This window comes from Emys orbicularis, chromosome 16, assembly GCF_028017835.1.
Source record: "Emys orbicularis isolate rEmyOrb1 chromosome 16, rEmyOrb1.hap1, whole genome shotgun sequence".
Taxonomy (NCBI): domain Eukaryota; kingdom Metazoa; phylum Chordata; order Testudines; family Emydidae; genus Emys; species Emys orbicularis.
In genome coordinates, this window is record NC_088698.1 from 25813554 (window position 1) to 25841318 (window position 27765).

The 27765-nt window shown below is 42.6% G+C and overlaps 1 protein-coding gene across 3 annotated transcripts in view; it reads left to right on the plus strand.

The window, feature by feature from the left end:
• Window positions 1-692: 692 nt before the first annotated feature.
• Window positions 693-27765, plus strand: part of PITPNM2 (phosphatidylinositol transfer protein membrane associated 2) — a 96494-nt gene continuing 69421 nt past the window's right edge. For all 3 annotated transcript variants that reach the window (XM_065417677.1, XM_065417676.1, XM_065417678.1), the window contains exon 1: window positions 693-770. In XM_065417677.1, coding sequence (XP_065273749.1) covers window positions 693-770 — 78 coding nt within the window. The remainder of the gene's footprint in view (window positions 771-27765) is intronic.

Sequence of the window (27765 nt, forward strand, 5' to 3'; positions counted from 1 at the left end):
GTAAAACAAGTTCTGCCATTTACTTCAATGGAGGGAGGATTTAATCCCTGGACTTCATTGGAGGGAAAAGAGAATGGATGCTGTTAATAATAATGGGAAGAAAAGTACGTTTTTACAGACCTCTTTGTTAGAGTCCAATTTAAGTTCTCCAATGTGGTGTTACCGAGGGCTGAGGAAGTCTCCTAATTAGTCTCTTTTGTCAGCTGCAGAGCAATCATGTAAGAGGATAAGAAGATCTGATGTCTCTGAGTGGCTACATCTCTGATGTGTCACTGACATTGGAGAGATACATTATTGTCCTACAACAAAAGCTTCACTTTTTCATTTTCAGCTGTGTCATATCTCACCCGTGGAGATGTTACATATAAAAATCTGATTGATATGGTGGCAAAGGTCCCTAGGGCAATAGCTTTGAGGGTGTCCCCTGTAGCAAATCAAAATTCTTCTAAAAGAGTCTGTTCAACTTGATACCGGTTCCAGAGCAACAATCAAGGGATTTTTCTTTCTTGTTTTAAGATAAATTAATGTCTCTGGAGATTAAATGATTACGTTTAATCAGTGCAGAAAATAATTGCATCTCTCTGTTTTTATTTCAGGGATCCTCAATGCACTCACTCACCATTATTTAAGGAGACTCTACTAGAAATATCTGGATTGCATTTCTGAACTGACAAAAAGGCTTGGACTTCAAGATGCTTATAAAGGAATATCATATTCCAATTCCAATGAGTGTGGAAGAGTATCGGATTGCCCAGCTGTACATGATACAGGTTAGTAATGGTTCAAACAGACATAGTGATGGGCCCACACTGATTTACACAAATGGTATTTTGGTCTTCACTTCCTGTGCAAAAAGTGATGTCTTGATGAAGAACATAATAATCTGGCGTTTCCGGCAGACTTTTCAGCTAACTTTTTTTAATGCAGTTTTGCTTTTAAAATTTATTTGACCATCTTCTTTCAAGTTAAAGGCTGGATCCTGCTGTCCTTAAACTGGCAAAACTTCCTCTCTTGAAAGAGAATTGGAAGTAAACAGATCTAGTACAAACTTGGGAAGTATCACACCTTGGGTAGGTTATTCCTATGTAGGGAAGCACTGGACCTTAATTTTTATGTGGAAATATTAGTTCATTATAACTTTCAAAAGGTAAACTAAAAATAGCTTAGCACATGACTTACATACTATTTCTTTAATAATTATATGTAAGCACACAGATCCTGTCATCTTAGTTTAGGCACAAAATTTAGTTTTTATTAAATCTAATGTAAATGTTTTCATAACTTTTTAAAAAAATAGAAAACAAAATGTTTGTTTTTGTAATCTCAATCGTCCATGCTCCCCCTCCTAAAAATGGAAATCCAAAAACAATAGCCTTAGGATGGTACATGAGAAACCCAGCAGCGAAGGTGCCACAAGTACTCCTGTTCTTTTTGCGGATACAGACTAACATGGCTGCTACTCTGAAACCTAAAAAGGAAATGAAATTGTCCATCTAGTTTCATTGCCCATAAAGCTGAAGAAAATGCAAAAATGCCCTCAATCCAGTAAAACACATGCCTAACTCTGAGCACACAGAGCAGTTCCATTTTTATTTCAGTGGGACTGCTCCAGAGGCTTGTATTTAAGCATGTGCTTAACTGCTTTGCTGGATTGGGTCCTAAAATGAACAGCATAAATGGTGAAAAATTATTCCAGATATGAGAAATTATTTTTATTATACTGTGATTTTTATTTTTACAGTGCCCCCTCTTAAAAAAAAAGAATAATTCATTGCTAGACTTGACTACCAAGCAGTGCACAGCGTAATATATATTCTTCAGTATTACCAAAGGAATTCTTTTTTCTGGCAAAAATATTTGAGTACGTATATAAATTGATAAATGGATTTGTAACTTAATATTAGCATAAGTGAGTAAACATTTTCTCAGGGGGCTTAATTTCTCTATAGCTTCTCCTGAAGCTAAAATTGTTTTGAAAAATGTCATATAATTATTTTCTCATGACTTTTTCTATCACATTTGGATTAGATGTTTAAATAAAAATCATACTAAGAGGGGAAACATATTAGCTATGCAAATGTAACAGCAGGCTAAGGAACCCGTTGAAGAATGGTCTCATTAGTGGGAGAGATTCAGCATGCTCTTTGTTGGGGAGAATACTTGAATACCATATGCCATTCTGGTTGCCCCATCTCAAAAAAGATACACAACAACTGGAACAAGTACAGAAAAGGGCAACAGAAATGATCTGGTGTATGGAACAGCTTCTGTTTGAGGAGAGATGAAAAAGACTGAAACTGTTCAGCTTAGAAGAAAGATGACTTTGGCGATGATAGAGGTCTATAAAATCATGAATAGTGTGGAGTCAGTGAATAAGGAAGTGTTATTTATCCCTTCACATAACACACGAACCAGTAGTCACCCATTGAAATTAATAGGCAGCAGCCTTAAAACAAAAGGTAGCTCTTCTTTCACACAATGCACAGTCAACCTGTAGAACTCGTTGCCAGGGGATGTTGTGAAAGCCAGAAGTATAAACGGCTTCAAAAAGATAAGTTCATGGAGGATAGGTCCATCAATAGCTATTAGCCAAGATAGTCAGGGACACAACCCCATGCTCTGGGTGCCTCTAAACCTCTGACTGACCGAAGCAGGGACTGGATGACAGGGAATGGATCACTTGATAATTTTCCTGTTCTGTTTGATCCCTCTGCAGCATCTGGCCCCTGTGGGAAGAGAGGATAGTGGGCTAGATGGACCATTGGTCTGACCCATTATAGCCATTCTTATGGGATACGTCCTCAGGTTAACAATATTGTTGAATCAGAGTTGCTGCCAGGTTTAATGTCTTTTTATGGTGGAATGTTTAGTTAGCGCAGTGGTCCCCAACCTTTTTTGTCGGCGGCATTTCGGTGGCGACGCCTCTGGATGACGCTGCTTGTCGGCGGCATTTCGGTGGATGCTTGACTGCCAGCCAGTACGCGGGCGCACATAGATTCCCCGGCAGGTGCCATGGCGTCCGCGGGCACCGTGTTGGGGACCACTGAGTTAGCGGAATTCTGCTGGTGTTCTCTCAGAAGCCATAAACAAGATTTTATCAGATTAGTACAGAGTGTGTGATTCCATTTAATTGCCTGAAACCATTATCAGGTGATGTGTGTAAGGTCTAGATTCTACCTTTTGGCACTGGCTTGAGCAAGGGGTGGTGCGTAAATGCACCATCCCAGCAATATTCCTCCCCTGCTGCCCCCTTGCCAGACATAATTTGCTGCTGGACTGTGCCCCATCAGCAAATTACAGTTTCCCCTGCACCAGCCCAGCTGTACTGGCCGGTGGGTTGGAAGGTGGTTGGAGCCAAGGCTCCAGCCATTCACTGCCCAGCAGGGCAGTAAGTGAACTTGTTTAACTCTGTGTCCCAGCTCCAAGGTCCAGCCCGCAGAAGGGTATAAAGGTGGGGGAAGGTTTCTTACTCCCACATACTTGAAGGTACAATTCATCCAAGGCACAATCTAGCTCTAAGAATGAACATAAGCACTTCTGAGAGAAAATACCTATCTTAGCTCAAAATATTTTGAAAGGCCCTTGGAATAAAATGTTAGGGTTAAATTCCCCTTTCTTTAATCTTGTTCTGTAAGGGCTCGTTCCATCTGCCCTTGAAGTCAGTGGAAAGACTCCCACACACTTCAGTGGGAATTGGCGTGGTCCCCATGACATTAACTGCCTCTGTAAAAGAACACTGCTTTATCCTTTGAGAGAGAAATCAGGGAATGTTAACTCAGAAGGAGCAGGAAAGAGCACGAAAGACTTTTCTAGATGTTTTCAGAGTGTGATTTTTAATAAGACCCTTTTGTTTGGCTATAGAGGAATCACTATTTTTCTTTTCTTTCATTCCTTTGGAATCTGTAGCCCACAGGAGACGGGTTTTTTTGTGAGTTATAGCATCTAGTTGGTGAGCATATTCCAGGGGGACCAGCAAACTGGGATGTCTATATGTAATATATAGTAATGTAAAGCCCATTTTTAAGGACAGAATGATGCAGAGGGAGACTTTTCCGTGTTCTGAAAAGATATTGAGCATCTCTCCTTGAGAAGGGATTATTCTTTTCTTTCCTTTTATTAAAATGTCCTTAGGAGCACAGAGCCTAGTTTTAAATTTCATTTGTTATGCAGAGCACTGTACAGATGCTGCACTAGAATGATAATCATACCAGTTCTTAAGAGAGGAGGTAGATCTCCAGCACTGCAAAAGTGAAATATGTGGTAATTTATAGGAAATTTTGTTCATGAAGAGTATATTTGGCTTCAGTGAGACTTAAATACATGCTTGACTTTAAGTATATTATTTGTGGCTTTCCTGAATAGGGGTGAAATTATTCATTAGCTTGAAGTTAAATGCAAATCAGGTCTTTTAAGAGCAAAGTAAAGCTTTGTGCATAAGTGTAGCCTGTTGAAGTCCATGGATAATGTTTTCAAAAGTGTCTAAATCGCGTGGTAGTTAGGCTCTTAAGTTGCTTACGTGCTTTTGAAACTTTCCCCCCCTGGCATTACTTGTGTGAGGGTTACAAAGTCAGGCCCAAAAGAGTTGCAGGTTTTTTTTAAAGAGAGGAATTTCCATTGTTTCTTTTCCCCCCCTCCTTATTCACACAGTGTATGGAGAGGCCACGCTTTACCTTCTGACGGAGCTGTTCCTGTTGGAACTCTTGGAAAGATTCCCCTTCAGTTTGTTACAAGCAGGATCAGTTCTTACAGAGAACAAAAAGTTCTCACAACTGCTGCTTCTCTTAGAATGATGTATGGTAAATGTACACTGGATAGGAACAATAAAAGTGTACAGGATGAGATTTTGGCATCCTAGTTTTTGGCTCTTTCTGTGCTATTGGCTGCGCAAGGCAGCAATAAATTGTCCCTTCTGTACTCCTTAGTATCTTGCATCTCCCACATTTTCTGGGTTCCCTGCTGATGTTTAAAGTTAAAAGGCTGAAGTGAATTAATGGCCAGTTTCTTAGAGGCTTGTCATTTTTCCCCTTAGCATCACTTTTGCAGCTTCTGAATCCTTTTCTGCAGAGACAGCGGTTTCAGTACACAGAGTAGCACTTAGATTCTTCAATAAATAAGTTAATTTTATATTACAGCAATGAGCTTAATGGATCCTTGACCTGCTTGCAGACTAGAAGATCTGAACCAAATTGTTTTTTCTCAATTAGATTTGAGACTCTATAAATATAAGTATTTCCATGGGGAATCTCTAGCATGATGCTTGTCATCGTGTTCAGTTCAGGAAGTCTTGTTGCATCTGTAATAGGGCAGGTAGGTAATCCTCTGCTGTATGTACAGCTCTCTTCTCATCTTTGTCTTGATGATGGTCTTATTTCTTTCTTATTTGCTCTCCATATGAAAAAATTCCATCTGTTTAGTCTAGGCTCCTAACCAATAATCTCCTTTTCTGCAACAATCTCCTTTATTCTGGTGCATAAATCAGGGAACTGAGAAAATAGTGCAAAATACTGAAATCATTCGCAAAATCTCTTTTCAAGACATTATTTTATTCGTGTCATTTTCATATTGATTGTTCTTTGATTTGACCAGATCATCTCTCTGCAACATGCTCCATCTTTTTTTAAATGAGATCACAACAGTGATTCTCCCCCCCCCCCCCATGATAAATGGTTGACTGCGGCACCAACCAACCACAAGATGGTTGGGGGGAGCAGATATCAAGCATGAGCAGGACATATAAGAGGCTTGGGGAGGTTAAACCTCGCTAGAAAACACTGGCCATGCAGGAGGGCAAACGCCATGGATGAGGCATGGGTCACCTCCCTTTGGAGGAGCACTGGAAGCAAAGCTCCCAAGAAGTGGGGGGAGGCACCGGTCCCCGGACCGTGGCCCCACTCCGCCTCTTCCCCCGCGGCCTCGCCCTCGCGCCGCCTCTTCCCTAGGTGGCCCCTGCACACCGCTCACTCCTCTCCACCACAGAGAGGAGTGAGTGGGCGGGACTTGGGGCAAGAGACGGAGAGGAGCAAGCAGCGGGTGAGCCTTGGGGGAGGAGGCGGAGTTGGGGCGGCGCCTCGGTCCAGGTGCTGGTGGGCCCCCCCCCCCCCCCCCTAGGGAGCTTCTGGCGCTTGCGTGTAAGCCTCCTCAAACTGAAGACTCATGTGTCTCCTATAATATCAAGCACTCCTTTTGTATGCTACCAGCGTTTCTCTCTGCTAAAAAAACAAGAAATGTGATACATGCTTATTCAAAACTACCTCCTGCTGCCAAACGTGAAGGTGCTCTCGGTGAAATTTGCTCTTAGTAACCAAGGCCTAATAACTTGCACAAGTTGCCATGATGAGCCTGGGGAACTGCAATCTGGTGTGGGGAAGTGCACATTCCTATCCTGGCAAAGGAGGGATACAGCCCAAGAGAACTCTTCAAAAGCCAAAGTCTGGAAAGTAGAACTACCATCTCTGAGGGTCTCTGTGAAATGTCTCACTCTACCAAGTGGTTATGGAGACTCCTGTTCCGAATCCCAAAGTGGACGTTTCTCCATGGAGAGAGGAAATCAAGTGTGAGAAAATGTCTAAACCAGCCTCCTTTGACCTTCAACACAAAATGCTCACAATACTTGTGTTTAAAATACAATAAATCTGAATTGAGGGTTACAAACATTGTTTTCATTTGTTGCCACGTCAAACCATGCTGTCAGTTTAAAACATCTTTCTAATTCTCTTTTTCATCTTCTCAGGAGTTTGCCATCCCTAATCCTTATCAGGGAATTGACAGTGTTCTTGTTACCCACCTTTAACAAACTCATTTTAATCTTGAATCTTTTTTGCTGTTTCGTCAAAGCTTGTATTCTGCTCTATCTTGACCCCATTCACCGTAAAGATCACTGTATCGTTAGGTAAAGGTCAGTCCATTTATCATCTCCATGCCAGTTGCTACTGGAGTTCCCATATGCCCTGGGATTCCATGAGGTCCTCACTCTTGTGACCCTTAGATGAAGGGAGACATTTCCATTTGATATTAAATTTTATTTTAAAATCGGTGTTCATAACTTTCTTTCTTTGTAAATAACCATGCCCTGTCTAGCTCTAAGCAGTTTCCTGAGGATGGTTGTGATCTTCCTTGGAAGACCATATATTTGAAGAACATTCCCTCTTCATCTTCTGGACCTTGACAGTTGCCTTTTGAGGATGAAAGTTATTTGAAGCTGACGCATGAATCCCTTAAACTAAGAATCATAATACTTGGTACTCTGTTTGGCACTTTATGGGCCTTATCTTGCAAGGCACTCCATTAAGGAGACAATGCTTATTTGTAGTACCTAGAGGCCAGAGTCTCTGTTTCTGCTAGGCACATTGTGTAGAACACAAGGAACTCTGCGGGCTCTTATCTCCTCTTAGAATCAGCCCTTTCATACAAGAGTCTCAAAGCAGTTTGGAAATATTAGCTAATTAAGCCTCATAACTCTCCAGGGTGCACTTCTATAGCGTCCAAAAGCAGCTGTAGCCTGAAGCCCCACCATTGCTCATGGCCAAGTGGCCCAGTAGTGGCCCTATTAGCATCTTGGCCAGGAAGTTCAGCTGAGATTGTGGCTGTTTAAAACTGTTAAAAAAACAAAACAAAACCACCAAGCGAAAACAGAAGATTATGGCTGAACTAAATAAGCTAGTCAGGAAGCAAGTTTAGCTCAGCTCAGCCAAAGCAAAAGTGGGACATCAGCCTTTAATATTCAGGCCACTGCTTTCTAGTGTGATGCAGTATATTTTGCTATTGAGTTGAGACAACAGCCACTATAATTTGTTAGCCATTCCTGATACCTAGCAATAATGAAGGGCCTTCGCACATGAAAACCCAACTTACCCAGAATTCCCAAATAGAATTAAAGAATAAGTGCCAGAACTTGTCTCTGGCATGGAGTACACAGTTTCACAGCATTGTGTGGACAATACTCCTCAGAGCATACCCTGATAATACCGATAAATAAGGATTATTATCCCTACTTTGCAAATGGGGACACTGAATGAGGAAATGACTTGTCCAAAGCCCCCAAAGAGTTGAGATGGTTATAGGATTTAAGAGTTCCTAGCCTCATACTCGATCTGCTATTTCATTTGAGGTCGTTCTTTGGCAATCACAGTTTTTCCTATGTGGATGCAAGTCTCTGCAGTGTCACCTTTTGAATGATTTGGACAAGACTTGCAGTCAGTCCTGGAAATTTAAGTTATGAAAACCTCAGACCTTGTTTTATATTTTAGTTCTGTTGGATTCATTTAGCTTTACCTGATCTCATGGGCTTTCTGCTGGATTAATGGAAGGAAATCTCTAGTCAGATGTGTCTTGATGTTCTTTCCATCTCACTGCAGGCTCCTTTTTGCTAGCTCATCCGTAGTTTGGCTTCTGCTCAAACCCTTTTGCACGTTGACTTGCAATGATCCTCCGACGTCTATAATTTGCTGTGTTCTCTGAAAAGCAGGCAGTGCTTTCAAGGGTGAGAATCTTATCTCACTTGTGCTGCTCCTCTCTGCTTGATTGGTATTGACTCTGTTGTTTTTCTTTCTCCATATATACTGTGAATTCTGTCAATCGTCGGTTGTCATTTTTTTCTTGGCAGTCTTCATCATCTGGGCGGGGCTATTCTCTGAGATGCTTGCAGCTGCCAAGTAGAGTCTTGTTTGTTCTTGAAAATGGATTTGAAGAAGTTAAGTGTGTGTTTGTGCAATGAATTCCTGGCATTCTGTCTGATTTCTAGTGGACAGGAGTCCAGCTCAGCAAAACCTCCACTGCATTTGGCACTGGCCAGCCCTCTTTGTTGGCGGCCTCAGGAGATAGGTAAAGGACAGAATGGGTTTGGAGAATGAGCTACTCTTTCATCTCTGGATGTTGGACACTGCAGAACAGGGAGAAACACTGGCAGGTACAGTGTGGGTGAAACCTGTGCATACGTTGCGTCTCATCTACAGGAGAACTCACTTTCCCTGTTACCAATGTGGCTTGTTTCACTAATGCTACATCTTTGAGTTGTCAGGGCTACCCCATGTACCCTGTGCCTCAAACCAGCACTTGATATTCACGCTGTCAATCAGATCCCTTTCTGTTTGTGTTATCTGTCTGACTTCCAATGCCATGCCAGTGCTGGCTTGTCTTTCAAAGTCTGTCTCTAGCATGGCACAGATTAAAGCACCCAAGATCTGACAGTGACTCTAAAAGTCATCTGTTTTCTCTGAATCTTTTTTTCTTTTTATACCACTGATTAAGATGCAGTTGATCTGTTTTGCATACTTCACCATTTGGAGGATGATCATTTGCATGTTTCTGTTTTGAAGGCAGTTGCCACTTATCGGTACTGTTATACAACAGCAGCAGCAGAAGAAGAAATGCAGGTCCCTTTCTCAGAGCAAAAAAATGGTCTCATAACCAAATCCACATTTTCAACCTGCTATCTGCATAGTATTGCCAACTGGAAGTGCTCAGAGATCCTGAGTCGGCCTCCCAAAATCATGCAGTTTTTAAAAGTCTTCCATTTTGTTTTGTTTTGGGTTTTTTGGGGGGCCATTAGGGTGTACTCAGGTCATGTTTTCAAGATTTTCTGTGCAGCTATAAGGGTGAGAAACATACTGTTTTAAAATGAAAGCTGAGAGTCTCACTTAATCACTTAACTCCAGGAAATGGGGAAAAACACCAAATATCGAAAGACTGACAATAGAGCTGCAAGAGTTGGCAATACTGTCTGCATGTAGTGTTTGAAAAGTGCTACATAAACATGAAGTAGTATTTTCAGTCATTGTATCAGTACCAGTTTGTGTCCCTTGCTCCAAAAGCATGAAGATTAGGTTTGATTTTATATGAAGTAACTGGTTTGGTTATAGCACTAAGAGCAGGACTCAATATGTGATGTTAGACTGGGGTTAGAATGTAACTCTTGCAATTTTATTGGGAGTCTCACAGTATTTGATGTCTTTCTTAAAGCCCCAGCTCCTAGAGTCATGTTTTGTGAGAATGTCAGTAATTTTTTTTAATGAAACTTTCTAGCTATTGGAGTTGTGGAGAAAAGCTTGAAACTGTGACCCGAATGTACCTTCAAAGCTCAGAAACCAAAGACAAATAAAAAGAACCCAGAATTTCTGACTTTCTTAAAACCTCAAGATTTTTAAGCGAATCCCATGAAATTTTGGGCCTTGGGTCATGATTATTAAATGTTTGGGATTGGCAATACTGTGTGTACTTTTTAAATAAGTAAAGCTTTATCTTTTCAGCTGGGCCACATTTTTTTATTTTATTTTATTTTAATGCAAAATTTTGATTGTGTTTGGTTTGCAAAGTAGAAGGGAGTAGTCTGAGTGTCAGACTGAGATTCAGTCTTGATTTCACATCCCATCCCTGATGCACTGAGTGCCCTTGGGCAGTGTGCTTCATCTACCTACCTCAGTTACTCCATCTGTAAAATAGAGAGAGTATTTCTCACAGATGGTGCTTTGTGGAGCAGTTAATGTTGTGCAAATCTTTGAAGAAGAAAAAGCAGGACATAAATGCCAAGTAGAATAAAAAAACTGAGCAGGAAATGGAAGCTGAAATGTTAACAGCCAGTTTAAAAGATATAGCATGTAGGGCAAGCAGGTTTGAGGTGTCTTCATAATAAAGTTATTTCCATTTTGCATTCCTGTGCGTCAGGCAGCCCAGCTCCAACAAAAGTGTGGTTGTATGACTTTGCACTGCAGAGTGATTTATGAACGGGTATAAGAATGGTTCTCTTTTAAGGCTGTTAATTATTTATAGACTTGCACAGCGGATTGCCCACATAATATCATGGTGTGTTGTACTAAGAGCTCCATTAATAGCCAGCCCTGGTTCTAAATAATGGAGTGCATATAGTATTTGTACAAATTGGCCGTGCACGTACATCTGTACTCTTTTGTGAAGGCCTGCTGCTCACAACCTGGCCATTTTACATTTGCCGTGAAAGCAGCAAAGAGTAATGAAGCCTCAGGCAACAGAGGTATTCATCTGTGCATCATGCTGCAGGAGCTACTACAGTAACAGTCTCTTCTTCAGGGGACAGGGAGGTTGTGTGCTGCTGCTGCTCCTATCTGGGTATATCTCATTACAGCCTTCATCAGATTTCATGCTGAAAACCAAGTGAAAGAAGGTTCTTGTGGTCTAGTGATGCAAGGCAGGATATTTTTACAAGCCCAAGCAGGAGTGACACTTCAGACTGAAGTGGGAGTGCTGTCTTGGTCGTTCTGGCTTAAGCTCTTGCTTGGTTCAGCCTTTTGAATTTGCTTCTGAAGGGGCCAGCATCAGAAACCCAAATTTAACTTTGTTTTCTTAAACTAGCAACACGTAGCTTGCATCTTAGTTCAGATGTTGTCCATTTTGTCGCCAGTTAGCCCCTCTGCACTGATGTACATGAGCACCATTCCTCAGCATAGAGCTGTAAATGGTCACTAGACAACCTCTTCAATGTCATAACAAGAGGGCAGTGAACTCTTGTGGTGGTTTAATGGAAACAAATGTTAAATACAGTCTTGACAGTAAGAAACCAATTTACTGAAGCTCCAGTCCAGGAGATATCTGGGATTTTGGGAGCAATGTAAGGTTTTAATAGGTTTGGCTGTTTAAATCCTTCATATATTTTCCAGTAGATGCACGATGTGATCTGTAGTTTATTCCAGCATACCCACACTCCCATTTTACTGCTGAGGAAAACTGTGGGATAGGGCAGGTAGGTGATTTGTCCAAGGATACTTTGGGAGGTCTATGGCCAACCTGGGAATAGATCCCAAGAGCACTGACCCCAGTCCTGCACCCTAATCATAAGACCATTTGTAATGAGGGTCTGCATTTTGTTGACTTCCCAAGGTCACTTTCAAACTCTCGTGTCCTGAGCCACTGGGCTGATGTTTTGATTTATATACGAATAGATACAGTGAACTTTGTGCTAATGGCCTCTATCTTAATGGCCACTAAAATCTCAGTCCTTATGAGAGTTTCCATATTAATAGCACTGTACTATGTGGCCATCTGTTATAGCAGCCTGAAAAATAGCAATTCCCTTGGTGGTGATGTTACCAGGTTTCATCATTTCTGTATATTTTTAATTCTCTCACTTTGCGGACATCCTTCTCTGAGCATTCTTAGATTTCTTCATTGTTTTGCCTGAAGAGTAACAGTGTTTGCACAGACTTTATAGTTGAGACATTTGGCTGAGTGCCAGTGGGTGGGGGGTAATGTCCAGATGCAACAATGCACCGTGTGCTGCTCAGAGAGTGATCAAACCTAGAAAAGGGGGATCTTTAAAACAGCAGCCTGTTTTACCTTTACTAATAAGTCACTTGTTGAGTGTGTAACTTCCCCCTCCCCCAGTGATTGAACGTTTTCAGATCCTCAGTAACTTACAATATGCTCAGACTAGAACTCAAAATATCCATCATGTTCTGATCTTCCTTAGAGAGACTCAAAGTAAACTCCCTTTGCTGAATATGTGTTAATGCTGCCTCTAAATATATTATTTTTCACAGCACTAATTGGATTAAAATAATTTTGTGTCATGCATAAAGGATGCATGTTACAGCACAAAGGGGACACAGAGACCTCCTCTGTGGGTACCATGGTTACTGGTGACATAGTTCAGTTTGATATTAATAATGATTTGTGTGTAGATGGCCTAAACTAAACCCATTGGATTGCTGATGCAGTCCCATTGCCATGGAAACAGATGCTGCAGCTTAAGGTTGCCTGTATCTGTAACATGATGCATGCACACAAAAGCATGGTCTGGTGGTGTCCATAACTCTTAAGAGGATATGAGTGTGATTACTGGAGAAAATGGGAAATTGTAATGGGATTTAATTTATAATGTAGGGGCCTCTAGTTATAAGTGCACAGTAATTCATGGCAGTCTCTGTATTTGGAGAAATAACAAAACACAAAGGTTTTTAATTGTGATTTGACCTCCAGCTACATTACTTCTAATGAGCATAAGCTGCACAGTGCATGAATTCTTTTTTTACGTGTGTCTTATACAGTGCAGAGCACAATATCAATGCGCAACTAATAGAACAGGCTCACAGGTACTGATAAACCTCCCTGAGTTGGGGGGTTTTTGCCTAAGGGTGGGTGGGTGGGGTAATGGGGAAACACTCTCCTCCTGTGCTCTATCCCAGCTTTAGTAATGACTTGTCAAGTGACCTTGGGTAAATCCATTAAACCTCTGCTTACCCAACTACAAAATGGGAATAATTAGACTTGCTTACTTCACCAGAAGGCCCTATATAAGCTCATAGCAGTAGTATTGATAGAGGAAGGGTGGCTTTGTGGTTAAAGCACTGGACTGGGACTTGGAAGATCTGGGTTTTAATCCCATCTTGGCCACAGACTCCCTGTGTTAAAATCTCTTGAATTTTCTGTGCCGCACATTCTCCATTGTAATTCCCATCCTGTGTTGAGGCTAAATTTGCTAATGTTTGAGAGGTAATCGAATGCCAGGATGATGAGTGCCATAGAGAAGCCAATAAATAAACATTTAGTAATTATTATATACCACAGCATTCAATCAATTGCAATGCATTTACAGCAGTATATGTAACTTTCTTATTCATATGGATTGCAATTTGGTCTTCATGTTGTGTTTTTAAACTTGTCATAAGAGCACATTATGTGCTGATAAAATTTCAATTTTGGTTTTGATTTCAGTTACTTCCAGAAAGGTTCCTCTTCACTGAGAGGTGGGCTTCTCGCTAACACAGAAGAAGTTTAACTCCTTGGCTGAGATAAGAGTGGAATTATTAGCCTCTCCCCCACTCCTAACCCTTTTGACTCTGGAGGTGATTTTCCCCCCTCCAATATTAGCCTAATTAGTTTGCTTACATTTTAATTGGGTACTCCAGATCCTTGATGGAATACTGGATGCCTTGTTTTAAAAACCCAGTTTAATATTGTTTTATATAAATAATTCCCCTACCCCCTGCCCAGGTATATTTTTAGGGCAAAATGACTTTTTGTTCTCCTATTTAATTACATGATTTTGGGGGAACCTGCAGACATTAAGTAACTGCCAGCTGTGAATGATACCTGGACTAATAGGTATCTGTATCCAGCAGACAGAAGGTTGCTGGTGGTGAAAGCAGATTGCTCATAATGAATTAGATGTCAGATCGAATGATCAAAAAGGAATAGTTAACAAAACACAGGGCTGACTCATACCACAGCAGGAGACAGCTGAGAATAAAAATGATACACCCATGGGTGCGCATATAATCGCAGTACGTGTTGTCGGGAAACGACATATCTTACCCTGGAAAAGTGTATTAAAAATAAACTATGCATTAGTTGCAAGACCTTCAGGTATTTTTCCAATAACTGTATCAGTGGGCTTCTGTTTCCATTTAATTATGGCTCCCAGCAACTATGCCCAGACCCTTGTGTCTGTCATCATTCCATTTATTTGTGGCGCCTGGTTGCTAGTCTTTGTAAATGGCATGGTCACAATAGTCCCAGATGCATGAGTTAGGCTGAGTGGCTGTGCTACCTATTACTTGACCCAGCTTTTCAGGCAGCAGCTATAAAAGGATATTGAACGCTCATCAAGGATGAGAGAAGAGGCAATTTTTAAGCTATAAACAGAGGAGACCTCATTTCAAACCACAAACGCTTCCTTTAGCTAGATCAGCATGCAGTATCGGTAGTGATGTGTGTAGCCCATCTGTAATAGAGAACAAGGCTACAAAACAATAAAAATGATGGGAGGGAAAGCGAGGACTGTGATTATATGTCTGTAAGCCAGGTGTACAACACAGTGCAGCCAAAGAGCCTTAATGGAGGCCCACCCACACCCTTTGCCTCTCACTGCAGTGTCGGGACCAACCTGATCAGCTTGGGTTCATCCTTAGTGAACTCAGACAGTTTTTATTCCACAATCACAGAAGATGCCAGGACCAGCTAACGTGAGGCTGGCTTGTATTTGATTTCAAACATCAATCCTGATTGGGATGCAAAATAAGCGTGGCCATTTTGCTCCCCTTGGCAACTTTCCAATGCATCCCTTGGTATTTCAGAGTTTGGGCAACGCCTGCTGTGTAAAACCATAGATAAGGTTGTTCATAGCTTCCCTGTTTCATCAGTGGCTACACACAGTGTTGTGGTAAGTAGCGGTGCAGACAGTTACAATAAACTGTATTTAACTGTCTCCTTTGATTACTGCACTTGCCTGTTGGAGGAGTAGTGGAAAAGGCCCCGGCATCAGATGGTTTGGAGTTCCACAAGCACTGGAGGGAAGACGCCATAAATGGTTGAAATTGAACTCAAAGGACCTCAGTGATCAAGAAAGACTCTTGGCCCTGCTTGGCTATTATTTTGCTTGGGTGGAGGCATTTATTTTTTGTTTCTTTAAAAAGAATTATTGTTAAAAGGACATTGTCAGGTTCGGTAAGACTAAAATTTGGTCTCTTGTGGACTGCAATCTTTTGTATTCCCTATGGTTTTTCACTTGGATTATTATCACTCTCTGACCAAACAAAATTATGGTACAGAATAGATACATATTTAAGACACATAAGTGGAAAAGGGACTAAGGTTATAAGTGAGTGATATTCTGAGACTTAGGGAATCAGTGCTTGGCAACACAGGAGGGGAAGGAAAGACTGATAGATTGTGCCCTAGAATGCATCAGGGAATTAATTATAAGTCAAGGAAGATAATGGTCATTCTTTACAAGGTTCTTTCAAAGCCCATTTGGAGCATTGTATGCTGGTCTGAGCACTGATTATTTTTTGAATGCAGTAGCATCGGGTGGCCCCTACTGAAATTGGGGCCCTACTGTGCTAGGCACTATACAAACACACGGGGAGACATAGTCCTTGCACTAGTGAGCTCACAGTCTAAATAGACAAAGGGTGGGAGAAGAAACAGTCGCCCAGGGAAGTGAAATGACTTCCCCAAAGTCACACAGCAAACCCATGATGGAGCCAGGAATAGAACCTATTTATTCCAGTCCAGTGGTCTGTCCACTAGACCATGCCTCCTACCCTGACATTCATTCTACCTTTGGAGAAGATACAGATGAGGGCAACAAGGATCATTTAAGGTCTGGAAAGGAGGGTCTCTTATTTAGTGTTGTGAAAAGTTGACCTCATCACAAAGTTTAATTAGCTTAAGGGAATTGTTGTGACTTTATCATGAGTCTTGCAATATTTGGTGTTTTTCTTATAGCCCCAGCTCCTGGAATCATGAAAATATGTGAGAATTTCAGATTGCATTTATAAATACAACTCTACCCTGATATAACGCTGTCCTCGGGAGCCAAAAAAATCTTACTGCGTTATAGGTGAAACCGCGTTATATTGAACTTGCTTTGACCCGCCGAAGCGTGCAGCCCCGCGCCCCCCCCCGCCCCCCCGGAGCGCTCCTTTACTGCGTTATATCCGAATTCGTGTTATATTGGGTCGTGTTATATCAGGGTAGAGGTGTAGATGGTTTCTAGCTTTTATGGTTGTGGAGAAAAGTTTGAAAATGTGGGCTGAGTGCACTCTAAAAGCACAGTAACCAAAAGGCAAACAAAAAGAACCCTAAATTTTTTATTGCTATTATTTTAAATAATGCTTTGTTGGGGGCCTGACTCAAGCTCGGGAGTCGGGATTGGCAATACTGCCAAGGCTCAGGAAAAGACCATTCTGGATTCCAGGGAGATTGTACTACATGTGATCGTGACATTGGGAGAGATTGTGAGACACTGTGAAATCCAGCAGCAACCTTTGTCAAAATATCCCCTTCTCTACACAAGCAGCCTCCACCATAAGCACAGCGCTCCATGCCTGGAAGAGACAGCGAATGGACGGAGGGCAGTTGGCTTACACTTATCATGGCAGATAGCGAGGAGGAATACTGTGCAAAGTGTTTGGAACACTGAATTCACCATTGACTAAAGACATTCAACTGCTAATAATCAAATTAGTATGAAGTTACTGTGGGGGTTGTGCTTGATTCCGTGGGGGTCCCAGGGCGCACATGTTACAGTGGCAGCGAGGAATGTTTTCTGTCTTTTTGGCTGGCCACCGGGATATTTTCCCTGAGACAGCACTTGTAAACAGAAAGGAATCAGTGTCTGATTGGTGATAGGATATTTCAGAGCTGTCTAAGCCACTAGTGACTGGTGGTTGCTACCATCTTGTTGTTCAGTGGACTCTGAAAGATGAGTTTGATCTCAGTGCAGTTCCCAATGGACAGGTACGTGTGTACATGCACACGCACACACACCCTAATCACAACAACAAAAAATCAGGAATGGAATTGGCTATGCAGTATAAATTCCCACTTTGCCTTACCAGGGTTAGGATTCAGTGTGTTGGCAGGTCAGTCTGGGGAAGTTTGCCCCAGTGCTCCCTTACCCAGTTCTGTGGGTAAATAGATGCCTTCATTCTCCAGGACTGTCGCTCTGGCACCTTCTACCAGTGTTAAATTCACACAGAATTTTAAAAAATCCCAGCAGTTACTTCAATAAAAGTGAAGCAGAGGATCAAAACTTCTGGTCACCGAACTGGAGACAAACCTTACGGCAGGGGTCGGCAATCTTTCAGAAGTGGTGTGCCGAGTCTTCATTTATTCACTCTAATTTAAGGTTTCGCGTGCCAGTCATATATTTTAACGTTTTTAGAAGGTCTCTTTCTATAAGTCTATAATATATAACTAAACTATTGTTGTATGTAAAGTAAATAAGGTTTTTAAAATGTTTAAGAAGCTTCATTTAAAATTAAATTAAAATGCAGAGCCCCCCGGACCGGTGGCCAGGACCCGGGCAGTGTGAGTGCCACTGAAAATCAGCTCGTGTGCCGCCTTCGGCACACGTGCCATAGGTTACCTACCCCTGCCTTACGGAGTTACAGAAACCCCTTGGTTATTGTTCTCAGAGAATAGACTGTCCATTATTTATGGACACTCGGTTTTATCAAGTATAATACTGTCAATCTTTTCATTGTACGTTACACCAGTTCAAACCAAAACCCCTCATCTCTCATGAAAAGCAAGTCTGTATAAATGTCACAGTCATGCATGAAGAAACTTCATTGTAAAACAAAACCATGTCAGCCTGTTATAAATGTCTAATTTATTTGGATGTGATTGAGGGTTACATCTGTAAACCATAATCAACGGTAAACAAGTTAAGACTTTGTAATTTATTTTAAAAAGCTAGAACAATGTCTTGGACTCCTATTATTAGTATACAGCTTACACTTTTCTTACTGTTCTCTGCAGCATAATAGCTTTACTAGAAGTATCAAATTATACTTAAAAACAAAAAAAACTCAAATGAAGCCAAACATTGAGAAATCTGTTCCTTCATTGTCAGTTTAACTGTAAACTGTACTATGGATCTACAGCTTTTAGAGTCAAAATGTGGTACATTTTTACCCTGAAAGCAAAGCATGATGAATAGGATTGATTTGTTTAGGATCATCCTATCATCAATATCTCTCATGAGTCATGTTGAAATATAAACGGCAAACACAATAATAACATGTGTACATCTACGGAGTGTAGATTGCAAAGTCATCTTCATGTGCAACTTACTGCTGGAAGCTTTCATTAAGCAAATTAGTTATGTAAATTGAATGACCTAAAATAGATCTTTGTGGAAGTCTTTTTGATATCACAAACCATGTTAAAGCAGACCGAGATAAGCTCTTCATGATCCTAGAAGACTGGAATTGGTATAACAAGTGAGTTCTGCCCACTGTCCATTTAAATTCACTTTGAAGGAGTGAAGGACAAGCAAGTTCTGCTGGTAAAGTTCTTCTGGGCATTGGGAGATCTGAGTTCTATTTCAGGCCTGCCAAAGACTTCCTATGTGATCTTGAGCAAGTCACTTCACCCTGCAATGCCTCAGTTCCCCATCTGTAAAATGGAGCTAATTAATGTGTCTCTACCTTATACAATTGTTGTGAGGTTTAATACCTTATGTGAGGTGCTTTGAGATCCTGGGTTCAAATGTGCTCTGAAAGCACAACAAATTTTACACTGATAACCAGCTAAAGCATTTTGGTCTGAATAAGAAGGAGGTTATATACCAGCCCCTAAAGAAGGGGCCACTAGTTCAAAAAATTATACTGAGGGGGTTAGGATTTTTCCAAATCCCCCCATGCAGTGCTACCACGTGTTGTATTGTAGAGATGCAAATGAGAGGGTATGACACAGCCTCACTGTACAGGGTTCCTATTCCATTATGCCACTGGCATCCCTAGTTACACAGCAAAGCTATGTCATATAATGACAACGGAGCTGCATGATTATTTATACCTCCAGATCTAGGCTGCTATGCAGAGATCAAAAGAACTGAAAATGGCTGAGATCTGACTGTGTCTCATCTAACCCCATCTCTGAGAGTCAAGCATTTTGAGTGTTAAGGAAAGAAGAGGCATAAGGAAAGAAGAAAAGAAATAAAGAGATTCAGTGTGATTAGGATTGTGATTATGTTGAATACTTGTTATATTAGATGGTGCAGAACTAGATAATGAGGCCGGAATTTACCTATCCTGAAAGGCACTTGTTGGGGTAAAGTGAAATTTCCAGTTAGTTGGCAGGATTTGTTCTCCTGCTATTGGTGCCCCTTTGGAGTAAGTATGCTGTAGTGGGCCTGGGTTTCCTTGCCTAACAGACACTGGACATTCAGTGTTGTTTGCCTGCAAAACTTCCCCACTGCTTGGGATTTGGGCTGCATTTATTAGGCCTTAAAAAAGGAACAGAAAAGCCCCAGGAAGATTCCTGTGTCTAGTATCCTTAGGCTGGGGGGGGTCTTTCACAATCATTAAGGGCAGCAAGCAAAATAATGCCTCCCGCCCCCAAGCAATTTGGACATGAGCTACTTCTGCAGGGTCTTTGGCCTTCCAGCCTCCTTCCCAGGGAAGATCAGATATACATTGCTGGCTAACAATCCCAGCTACCTAATCTCTGCTGGTCCTCAATACATCCTTGCTATCTGCTCTGGACAGGGTGTATTCGGTGGAGAGGGGTGCTCTGTGGACTGTGAAGGGAGGGTGTCCACCCTGTTCCACTGACCCAGGAGAGCAATCCCTGTGACTATCCAGGTAGGATTTTAATCAAACTCTCTGAACTTCTGGGAGCAGAGGCTAGAGCAGCCTCTGCAGCCTGGGACAAAAAGATAAGAGCTTGATCCAACTAGCCCTGACTTGGTTAACTCCAGTGAGACCACTTGCCTAAATAAGTGTTTGCAAGACTGGGCCCCAGGCAGTTAATTAGTAGGGAGGCATACTTTTTCATATGGGGAGGGGACAGAAAATCTGAAAGCCTGTCTTTGAGTGGAACCCTTTGTTTACAGCCCTTTATTTTCAGTTGCGAAGGGCTCATGATAAATGGGGTTAGGTTAGCCCAATATTTAAATGACATTCATTGGAATTACTCATTCCATAATTGTTATTGTGAGGTCATGTGCTGTGTCCCATGTTTGTGCTGCTGTGCCAAGTGATTTATTTTAATAGAAGCCTTTAAGTAACTGGCGTTCTTGCTAATCATGGTGCATCTGCTTCTCTGGGTTCCCTGTTACGAGTAATTTAATGCTATTACTTTAGCTGGAAGGGCTCTGTGTCACCATCTGTCCTGGAAAGCTATTGATGGGGCTGTACAGAACATGGAGTGTCATCAGCAGAAGAGAGAGAGTTCTAAAGGGATGACTGGATTTCCTGTTGTAATATAATATAAGAGGGTTTACTGTGATTATGGCTTAGATGAACTCGTATCTAAAGGTTGTTAGCTGCTATTTGAATTTACTGGGGACATTTCCCCAGATGTGTATGGAGAGATGTAATATTGTTAGCAGTTAGTTCCAGGTAGTAATCACAAAGGTAAACCATTAAAAGGTTGAAGTTTGTAAGGATACAAGTCCTGTGAAATTAGTATCTAAAGAGCCCCAACCTCAAATGCCTGCACATCTGCAGCTCCCAGCAACCTAACGTTCAGCAGCAAAGGCTTGCCAGATGCTGCTCAAGCCAAACATTTTCCTAATCAGTGATTATTTTTTAATTGTTGTTTACAGACCTGTTCCATGTAATAAACATCTCTTCAGAATATGGCAAGGAGTCACAACAGACATGAAAAGGCTACACAGTTGAAAAGCAAGTTGCTCTCTCATTATCAAAGCCAGGGATGCAGTATAATTTGTACACTTGTAAATTGAGCACAGGTATACGGTATCTTCTTGGCTGTGTCAGAGCATGTTACTGATGCCTTTACTTTAGTCATGAGATGAATTCACTCATTGTTCAAGTGACTGGTTTATAATTGAGTTAGGAAATTGCACTGTTCTCAGTCTAACCAGATCTGTCCTTGCCAAACCATTGTAGTTACGTAGGTTTTTATTGTAGTCTAATGGAAAGCATAGGAGCTTTTGACAGCATACTGCTAAAGAAATTCAGTTACGGTTTTGTTTTGTTTTGTTTTTGTGATGGTTCTGTCCTTCTCAATGTGCCTGACTGGATGGTGCACAGTAACTCGTGTTTTGAATTTTTAGTACCCATTGGACCAACCCAGAATCCTGGCTCCAAACTCCCCTGAAAGTTCAGTTCCAGATCTCAGGTCCGTGGTTCAGGCCCCGCTTTAATTGTATTGAGCAAAGTGCAGCATCTCTTAATTTTTCATATAAATTTAATAGAAAAATATACTTGCTGCATATCAACGTAGCTTGTGCAAATAACCTACACGCAGGAAGAGCAGATATGCACTACACAAGGCAGGGCCAAACTCTCATCCAGCTGCAAAGCCCACACAGAGGTTAGGTGGAAGGGCTGGTGTGCCTGAAAGCTCCCCTACCCAATATGCTGGGTGTGAATTAGCCAGAGTCACTTTAGAGCTGTTATTCCAGACTCTGGGCTATAGTAGTTGGCTGTGGTGCTCTACAAGCCCCGCTCCCCAGGCGTTTTGGCTGTTGGATCTATGCAGCTCATGGATTCACTGGCCATACCTCTTGTTTACCACCAACCCTTCTCCATGGTGCCATAAAGGGGATCGCAACAAGGAATACTCTGTGGCATGCGGGGGGGGCATAGCATGTCTGCGTCCCCCCATGGCCCACCATCTTCCATGCAGTGCTTCCATTGCACACCTATGCCAGAGGTAGCAAGGTCGACCTGTAAAATAGTAAATCCTGATCTGTGCACAGTTACACAGTGTCCAGCTAGATTTACAGTGGTCACCCATAAGCTATTTTAATGACTCCACATAAAACACACAGTCACAGTTGGCAGGAGGCTTTTCGTCTGGGATAATGTTTGTAAGGAGAAAACAGAACGAGTTCATGGAAACAAAAGGAATTGGAAATTATATCGTATCAGAACAATGCTTAGCTTTTCAGAACAAGTAGATCTCAAAACGTTTTACAAAGGAGCTCAGTATCATTAGCCCCATTTTAAAGACAGGGAAACTGAGGCACAGAGAGGGGAAGTGACTTAGCCAGGGTCAGCCAGTAGACCAGTGGAAAGTGCCCCTGCTTGGGCTCAAGCCAGCCTGATGACCGCTGGACGTGGAGCCCAGCCTTCCTAAAGGCATTCTCCCCCATTTTCCAGGCAACAACTTCCCCTGAGCACCTATGCAGCAGAAGAGAGAACCCCCTTTCACCTGTGACCAGGCTGTGCCATGGCCCAATGCCACCTGTCCCATCACCCTTAAAAAACAGTTCAGTCGCCTTGAAGAACTAAATGATTTTACCTCACTGTTGGCAGTCTTATAGGCATAGGCGCCAACTCCAAGGGTGCTCCGGGGCTGGAGCACCCATGGGGATAAAATGATGGGTGCTAAGCACCCACCGGCAGCCCCCTATCAGCTTCTCCCCACCCCCTCAGCACTTCCCGCCTGCCAGTGGGCCCCACCAATCAGTGCCTCCCCCTCCCTACCCACTCCTCCCACCCACCACAATCACCTGTTTCATGGCATGCAGGAAGCTTGGGGGTGGGGAGAGGAGCGAGGATGTGGCGCACTCGGGGGAGGGGGTGGAACTGGGTGGGAAGAGACAGGGTGGGGGTGGAGTGGGGGAAGAAAGGGGCGGGGCCAGGGGTCGAGCACCCCCTGACACTTTGGAAAATCGGTGCCTGTGCTTATAGGTATTTCCTATTGCAAGTACAGGGGAGCATAGGCAATAACAATGCAGATGCTAATGCAACTATTTATTTGTCTATGACAAAACCAGACGGTATTACAGGGTCACCATTGTACCAACCATACAACACAAACCAGACAATTTATTCTAACGCCAAGTCAATTGTGACAAAGTAACTTAATTGCAAAGAAAAAGTAGAGAATTTTGATCTTGGCTGTGTATTGTGATGATCGCGGTACCATTGGACTCCGAAGCAGAAAGGGATCGTTGTTCATGTTGGGTCCATCCTTGACAAACTGTCTGTCACTAATTAGCTGTTTCTGAATCTAAAAAAATGACTCTGCTTTTCAGTAATACATTTATAAACCATCCTGGAGCTAACTTCACATCTGGTGTCACTATAGAATGATCCCAGGCATGGATCTGGCCCCACTGTTTGTAAGCAACTAGTTGCTTGGTGGAGTAAGACCAGTGAAACTGATCGCTGGACAATCTCAAATGTAAGAGATTTCTTCCTGGCAGAGAATCAACAGTTTTTGAATCACGACATTTATAGATGCTTAGGATACTCAGCAGAAACATTTCCAGTGAAAGGCATGCAAATTACTTCCAGGGAATTGTTAATTTTGTCTGATAAGGAGGGAGAGGCCTGTTTTACAAGGAGCTGATAAAGCGTAGCAGATAACAGCTTTTTAAGTGAAGGCTCTGTACACACTACAGCTTACATGGATTTAACTTATGTCACTCAGGGTGTGAATAAGCCATCCCCCCTTAGTTATGTAAGTTACAGCAACGTAAGCATCAGCGTGGACAGTGCTATGTCCGCGGAAAAGTTTCTCACGCTGACATGGCAATCACTGCTTGCGGGGGCTGGAATAATTAAGTCAATGGGAGAGCTCTCTCCCGTTGGCTTAGAGCATCTGCCCTAGTAATGCTACAGCGGCACAGCTGCATGCTCTGTAGTGTAGCCATAGCCTGAGTCTCTAACCCTAAGAGTGGTGGAGACAGTCTTGAAAACCTAAGAGAGACAAGGTGGGTGAGGTAATATCTTTTATGGGTAGGGTGACCCTACGTCCCGTTTTGGCCATGACAGACCCCTTTTTCAGCTCTGTCCTGCCCGTCCCTACTTTTTTGCCAAAACTGGGCATTTGTCACAGCTGCAAGGCAGAGTGGAGAGCAGCGGCTGATGCCCAGGGGTCAGCTGAAGGCAGTGCTGCCTGCCAGTACGCAAGCAGAGAAATTGGCTGCGGGTGGGCAGCACTGCCTTCAGAGCTGACCGCACCCCCCCCCACCCCCGCCGGTGCAGCGCTCGGGTGGTACGCCCCAAGCCCAGTAATAAAAAAAAGGGTTGGAAAAAGTTTCCTGACCTCCACAGTGACCAGAGTTCTGTTTGGGGCTCACATGAGGAAAGATGTTGGCTGGGAAGTGTCCAAGATCTTCTCTTTCACCAGATTTCAAGCAGCACGGGGCTCAGCGGGTCAGCCCCAGCCACAGGCAGCATGGGGAGGGCAGCTCTGGCGAGCCCTGTGCATGGGGGGAGGCGGGGGGAGGTGAGGGGGACAGCTTGGGCGAACCCTGGGCTGTCCCGTTTTTACTTTAAGAAATATCGTCACCCTATTTATGGGACCAACTTCTGTTAGTGAGAGAGAAGCTTTTGAGCCACAGAGAGCTCTTCTTCACCTATATTGAAAACATGAGCACAGTTCCACTGAGACATTGATTCCTGCCTGTATTTGCAGAGAGCCTGAAACAGTAGCTCTGGGAGGTGTGGGCTGCCCCATTCGCCTCAGTGGGCTAGCAACTCAGATGTCCGGTGATGCTATTTTAAACGTCAACATTGTTAGCTATTTCACTGCTGTTGACGTAAGTAGGGGGGGAGAAGGAGGATCACAGATCTGCACAGTGTACTCTGAGTGGAGTCTCATTTCATTGATTGGTGTTTGGGAGAGGAGCACCATTCACACACACACACCCTGCCCCTATCTGAGCCATGGAGCCACCATGTCAGAGGGGAGGAGCAGAGGTTGGGTACATTTGAGACCCACCAAGGGGGAGCAAATATTTCAGAGCCCAGCAAGGCACCTGCAAGCCCTCTGTCAACCAGCCCCTTACCCAGCCTTCCAGGCAGTGAGGGACAAGACTGTGCTGCTGGTGGGTGTGGGGCCAGGTGGCTTCCTTCCTGGCTAACGGCAGCTGTAAGCATGAGGACTAGAAACATAACTCTCTTTAAATGCTCTGGGAGCTGGGGCCCTTGGTACATGCCAGTTGTGCCTGCTTTGCCTTAATCCAGCCTGCCCAAGGGTGATTCTGAACCCAGCAAGGGAGGAGCCCAGCAGAGCCTGCGTGATCATATTTTGAATATCTGTGTAATGGGCTGTGAATGGCATGTCACTGTGGCTTGCCTAGTGGGTGGAGCTTGGGAGAATACAGCCGCTTTTCCCCCAGTTCAAGCCCTGCAGAAGTTCATGCCGTTTATATAGACAGTAAATACAATATGAGAAAGCAAAGCTCTTCTGCCATGGTGACAGCTGGGCCTGATTCCATCCTGTCTCAAACTTGCTCCATGGTAGGCAGATGGTATTTTATTAAAGAAAATGACCTGCTGTGCAGGGAACCTATAGACAATCCTTTACTGCGGCACAACTTTCTGATCCATTCGATGGGAGTCTCATCTGAGTAAGAAATGCAGATGTTGGGCCTCCAAGGTTGTAACTTGGGCCAGCAAAGTGGTTGGCCCACTGGATAGCTCTCTCAAAGACTATAAGGGAAATGAGAAACTTTTAGCAGAAAGTCAAAAGTGGAGATATTGTGCTCAGACTTAACTCGATTATAGCCATGATATAAAGTGTATGGAATTACATGCTTTTATCAAGAATAAAGCCTAGATTTCTTTCCCCCTCCCCCACCCATCTTGGTATCAGCTATGGTTATAAAAACAGGCCACATAAATCATCAGCATTTCAGTATCCAAATCCAATGCAAGTGTTTGTCTGCAAATCTCCACACACAGTTACTGTTCTGTGTGAGTTATAATAGGCTTGATCCTGGGTGCTGATTTCAGAGAGAACTGAGGGTGCTCACTGGGGCTATTTCATGTTTCAGCCCAGAGCAGGGAGCTGTTATCTGATTCTGAGTTCTTGGAGACTTTATCATCTCTAGTGGTAGGTCTCAAGGCAGCCAATGCAGGGTTTTACATGGTGTGATTTGACACTAAATATGTCATCCATGTTTCCCCTGCTGCTTCAGATTTCCATGTACTACTGCCATGTAATGAAACTCTAGGGCACCATAATTTGTATCAGCTCTTCAGACCAGATGCTCTACTAGGGTGACCAGACAGCAAGTGTGGAAAAATCGGGACGGGTGGGGGGTAATAGGCACATATGGAAGAAAAAGCTCCAAATATCGGGACTGTCCCTATAAAATAGGGACATCTGGTCACCCTATGCTCTACTATTATTCTGTCTGACACATTCACCATGCCTGCTGTGTTGCTGCCTTTTTTCTTAGACCTGCTATGTTATGAAATTACAAAATGTTCAGGTCATCAAGATTATTTAATGTTATTGTCATAAATATTTGGACAGGACTTGGCCACAGCTTACATAAGCACTGAAAGACCGTAACTTGTTTTAAGAGGATGTGTGTTTAATGAACAGCAAGCTCAATGCTCTCTCTATAAATTATTTTTACAAATGTGCTTATCTAAACTGCATATCACAATTTACAAAAAACAAGACCCAAAACATTTTTATATTTAGATTTTTTTGTCTGTTATCGGGGGGGGGGGGGGGAGATTTAAAATGCTTCGAGAATTGGTTTGAAAGTAAATAGCTCTTCTTTGCTTGTTGTTTTGTCCTCAAACACAGACTCTGATCTTCTGCTTCTTATTAATCACTTTTTGTTAAACCATGTTTCCTTTCATGTTGTTTTTCTGCCAAAAAGAAAGGGTCAGTATTGCAGTCAATTTGTGCTACTAATTCCAATTTGTTAATTTCCAAAGTGCATCCTTTCCAATGCACTTTAAAAAACAAAAAAAGAAAATGAGTCAGGTGTTCTGAAATACCGAAGTCCCTGCATTATCCTACCCACTGCAGCATGTGTGTTAGAAGTGCACAAACATTTTGGACATCTCTGTCTTTCTTTGCAGGCATTGAACTTAGGTTTTCTTATTAAAGGAATGCTGCCAGGGTTTGGGACAGTTCTCAACATAAGCCGGTATATGGAAGCTGCCAGAGGGTGCTGTGTGCATTCTGGCGAATTTAATATATTTTTTCTATAAATATCTTAATTATCAGGGTGTAGTCTTCAGGCTGTTCTTAAAGAGTTGTCTCTTGCCAGATCATTAAAGGAAAATGCCACTAAATGCTACATTTTCTGCCTATATATTGCATTGTGATGTTGCAGCTAATATTTGTTGATTAGTCACTCTGATGTAACATTGCAAAAATACATGTCAAAGCAGGCAAAACCCAATTCGTGCTACTTCTGGTAATGTAAATGGTTATGTGATGTGGTCTGATCAATTCAGATCTGAATCCAGACTTCAGAGTGTATGAATGCAAAGCTTTGATTCAGCCTATTATATATAGGGGAGTTGCCTGTGACATTTGGGTTTGGATCTTGATTTAACTTCTTCACAGTTCCCAGGCTGTCCTGCAGTAGAGTTTTGGCCTGAGTCG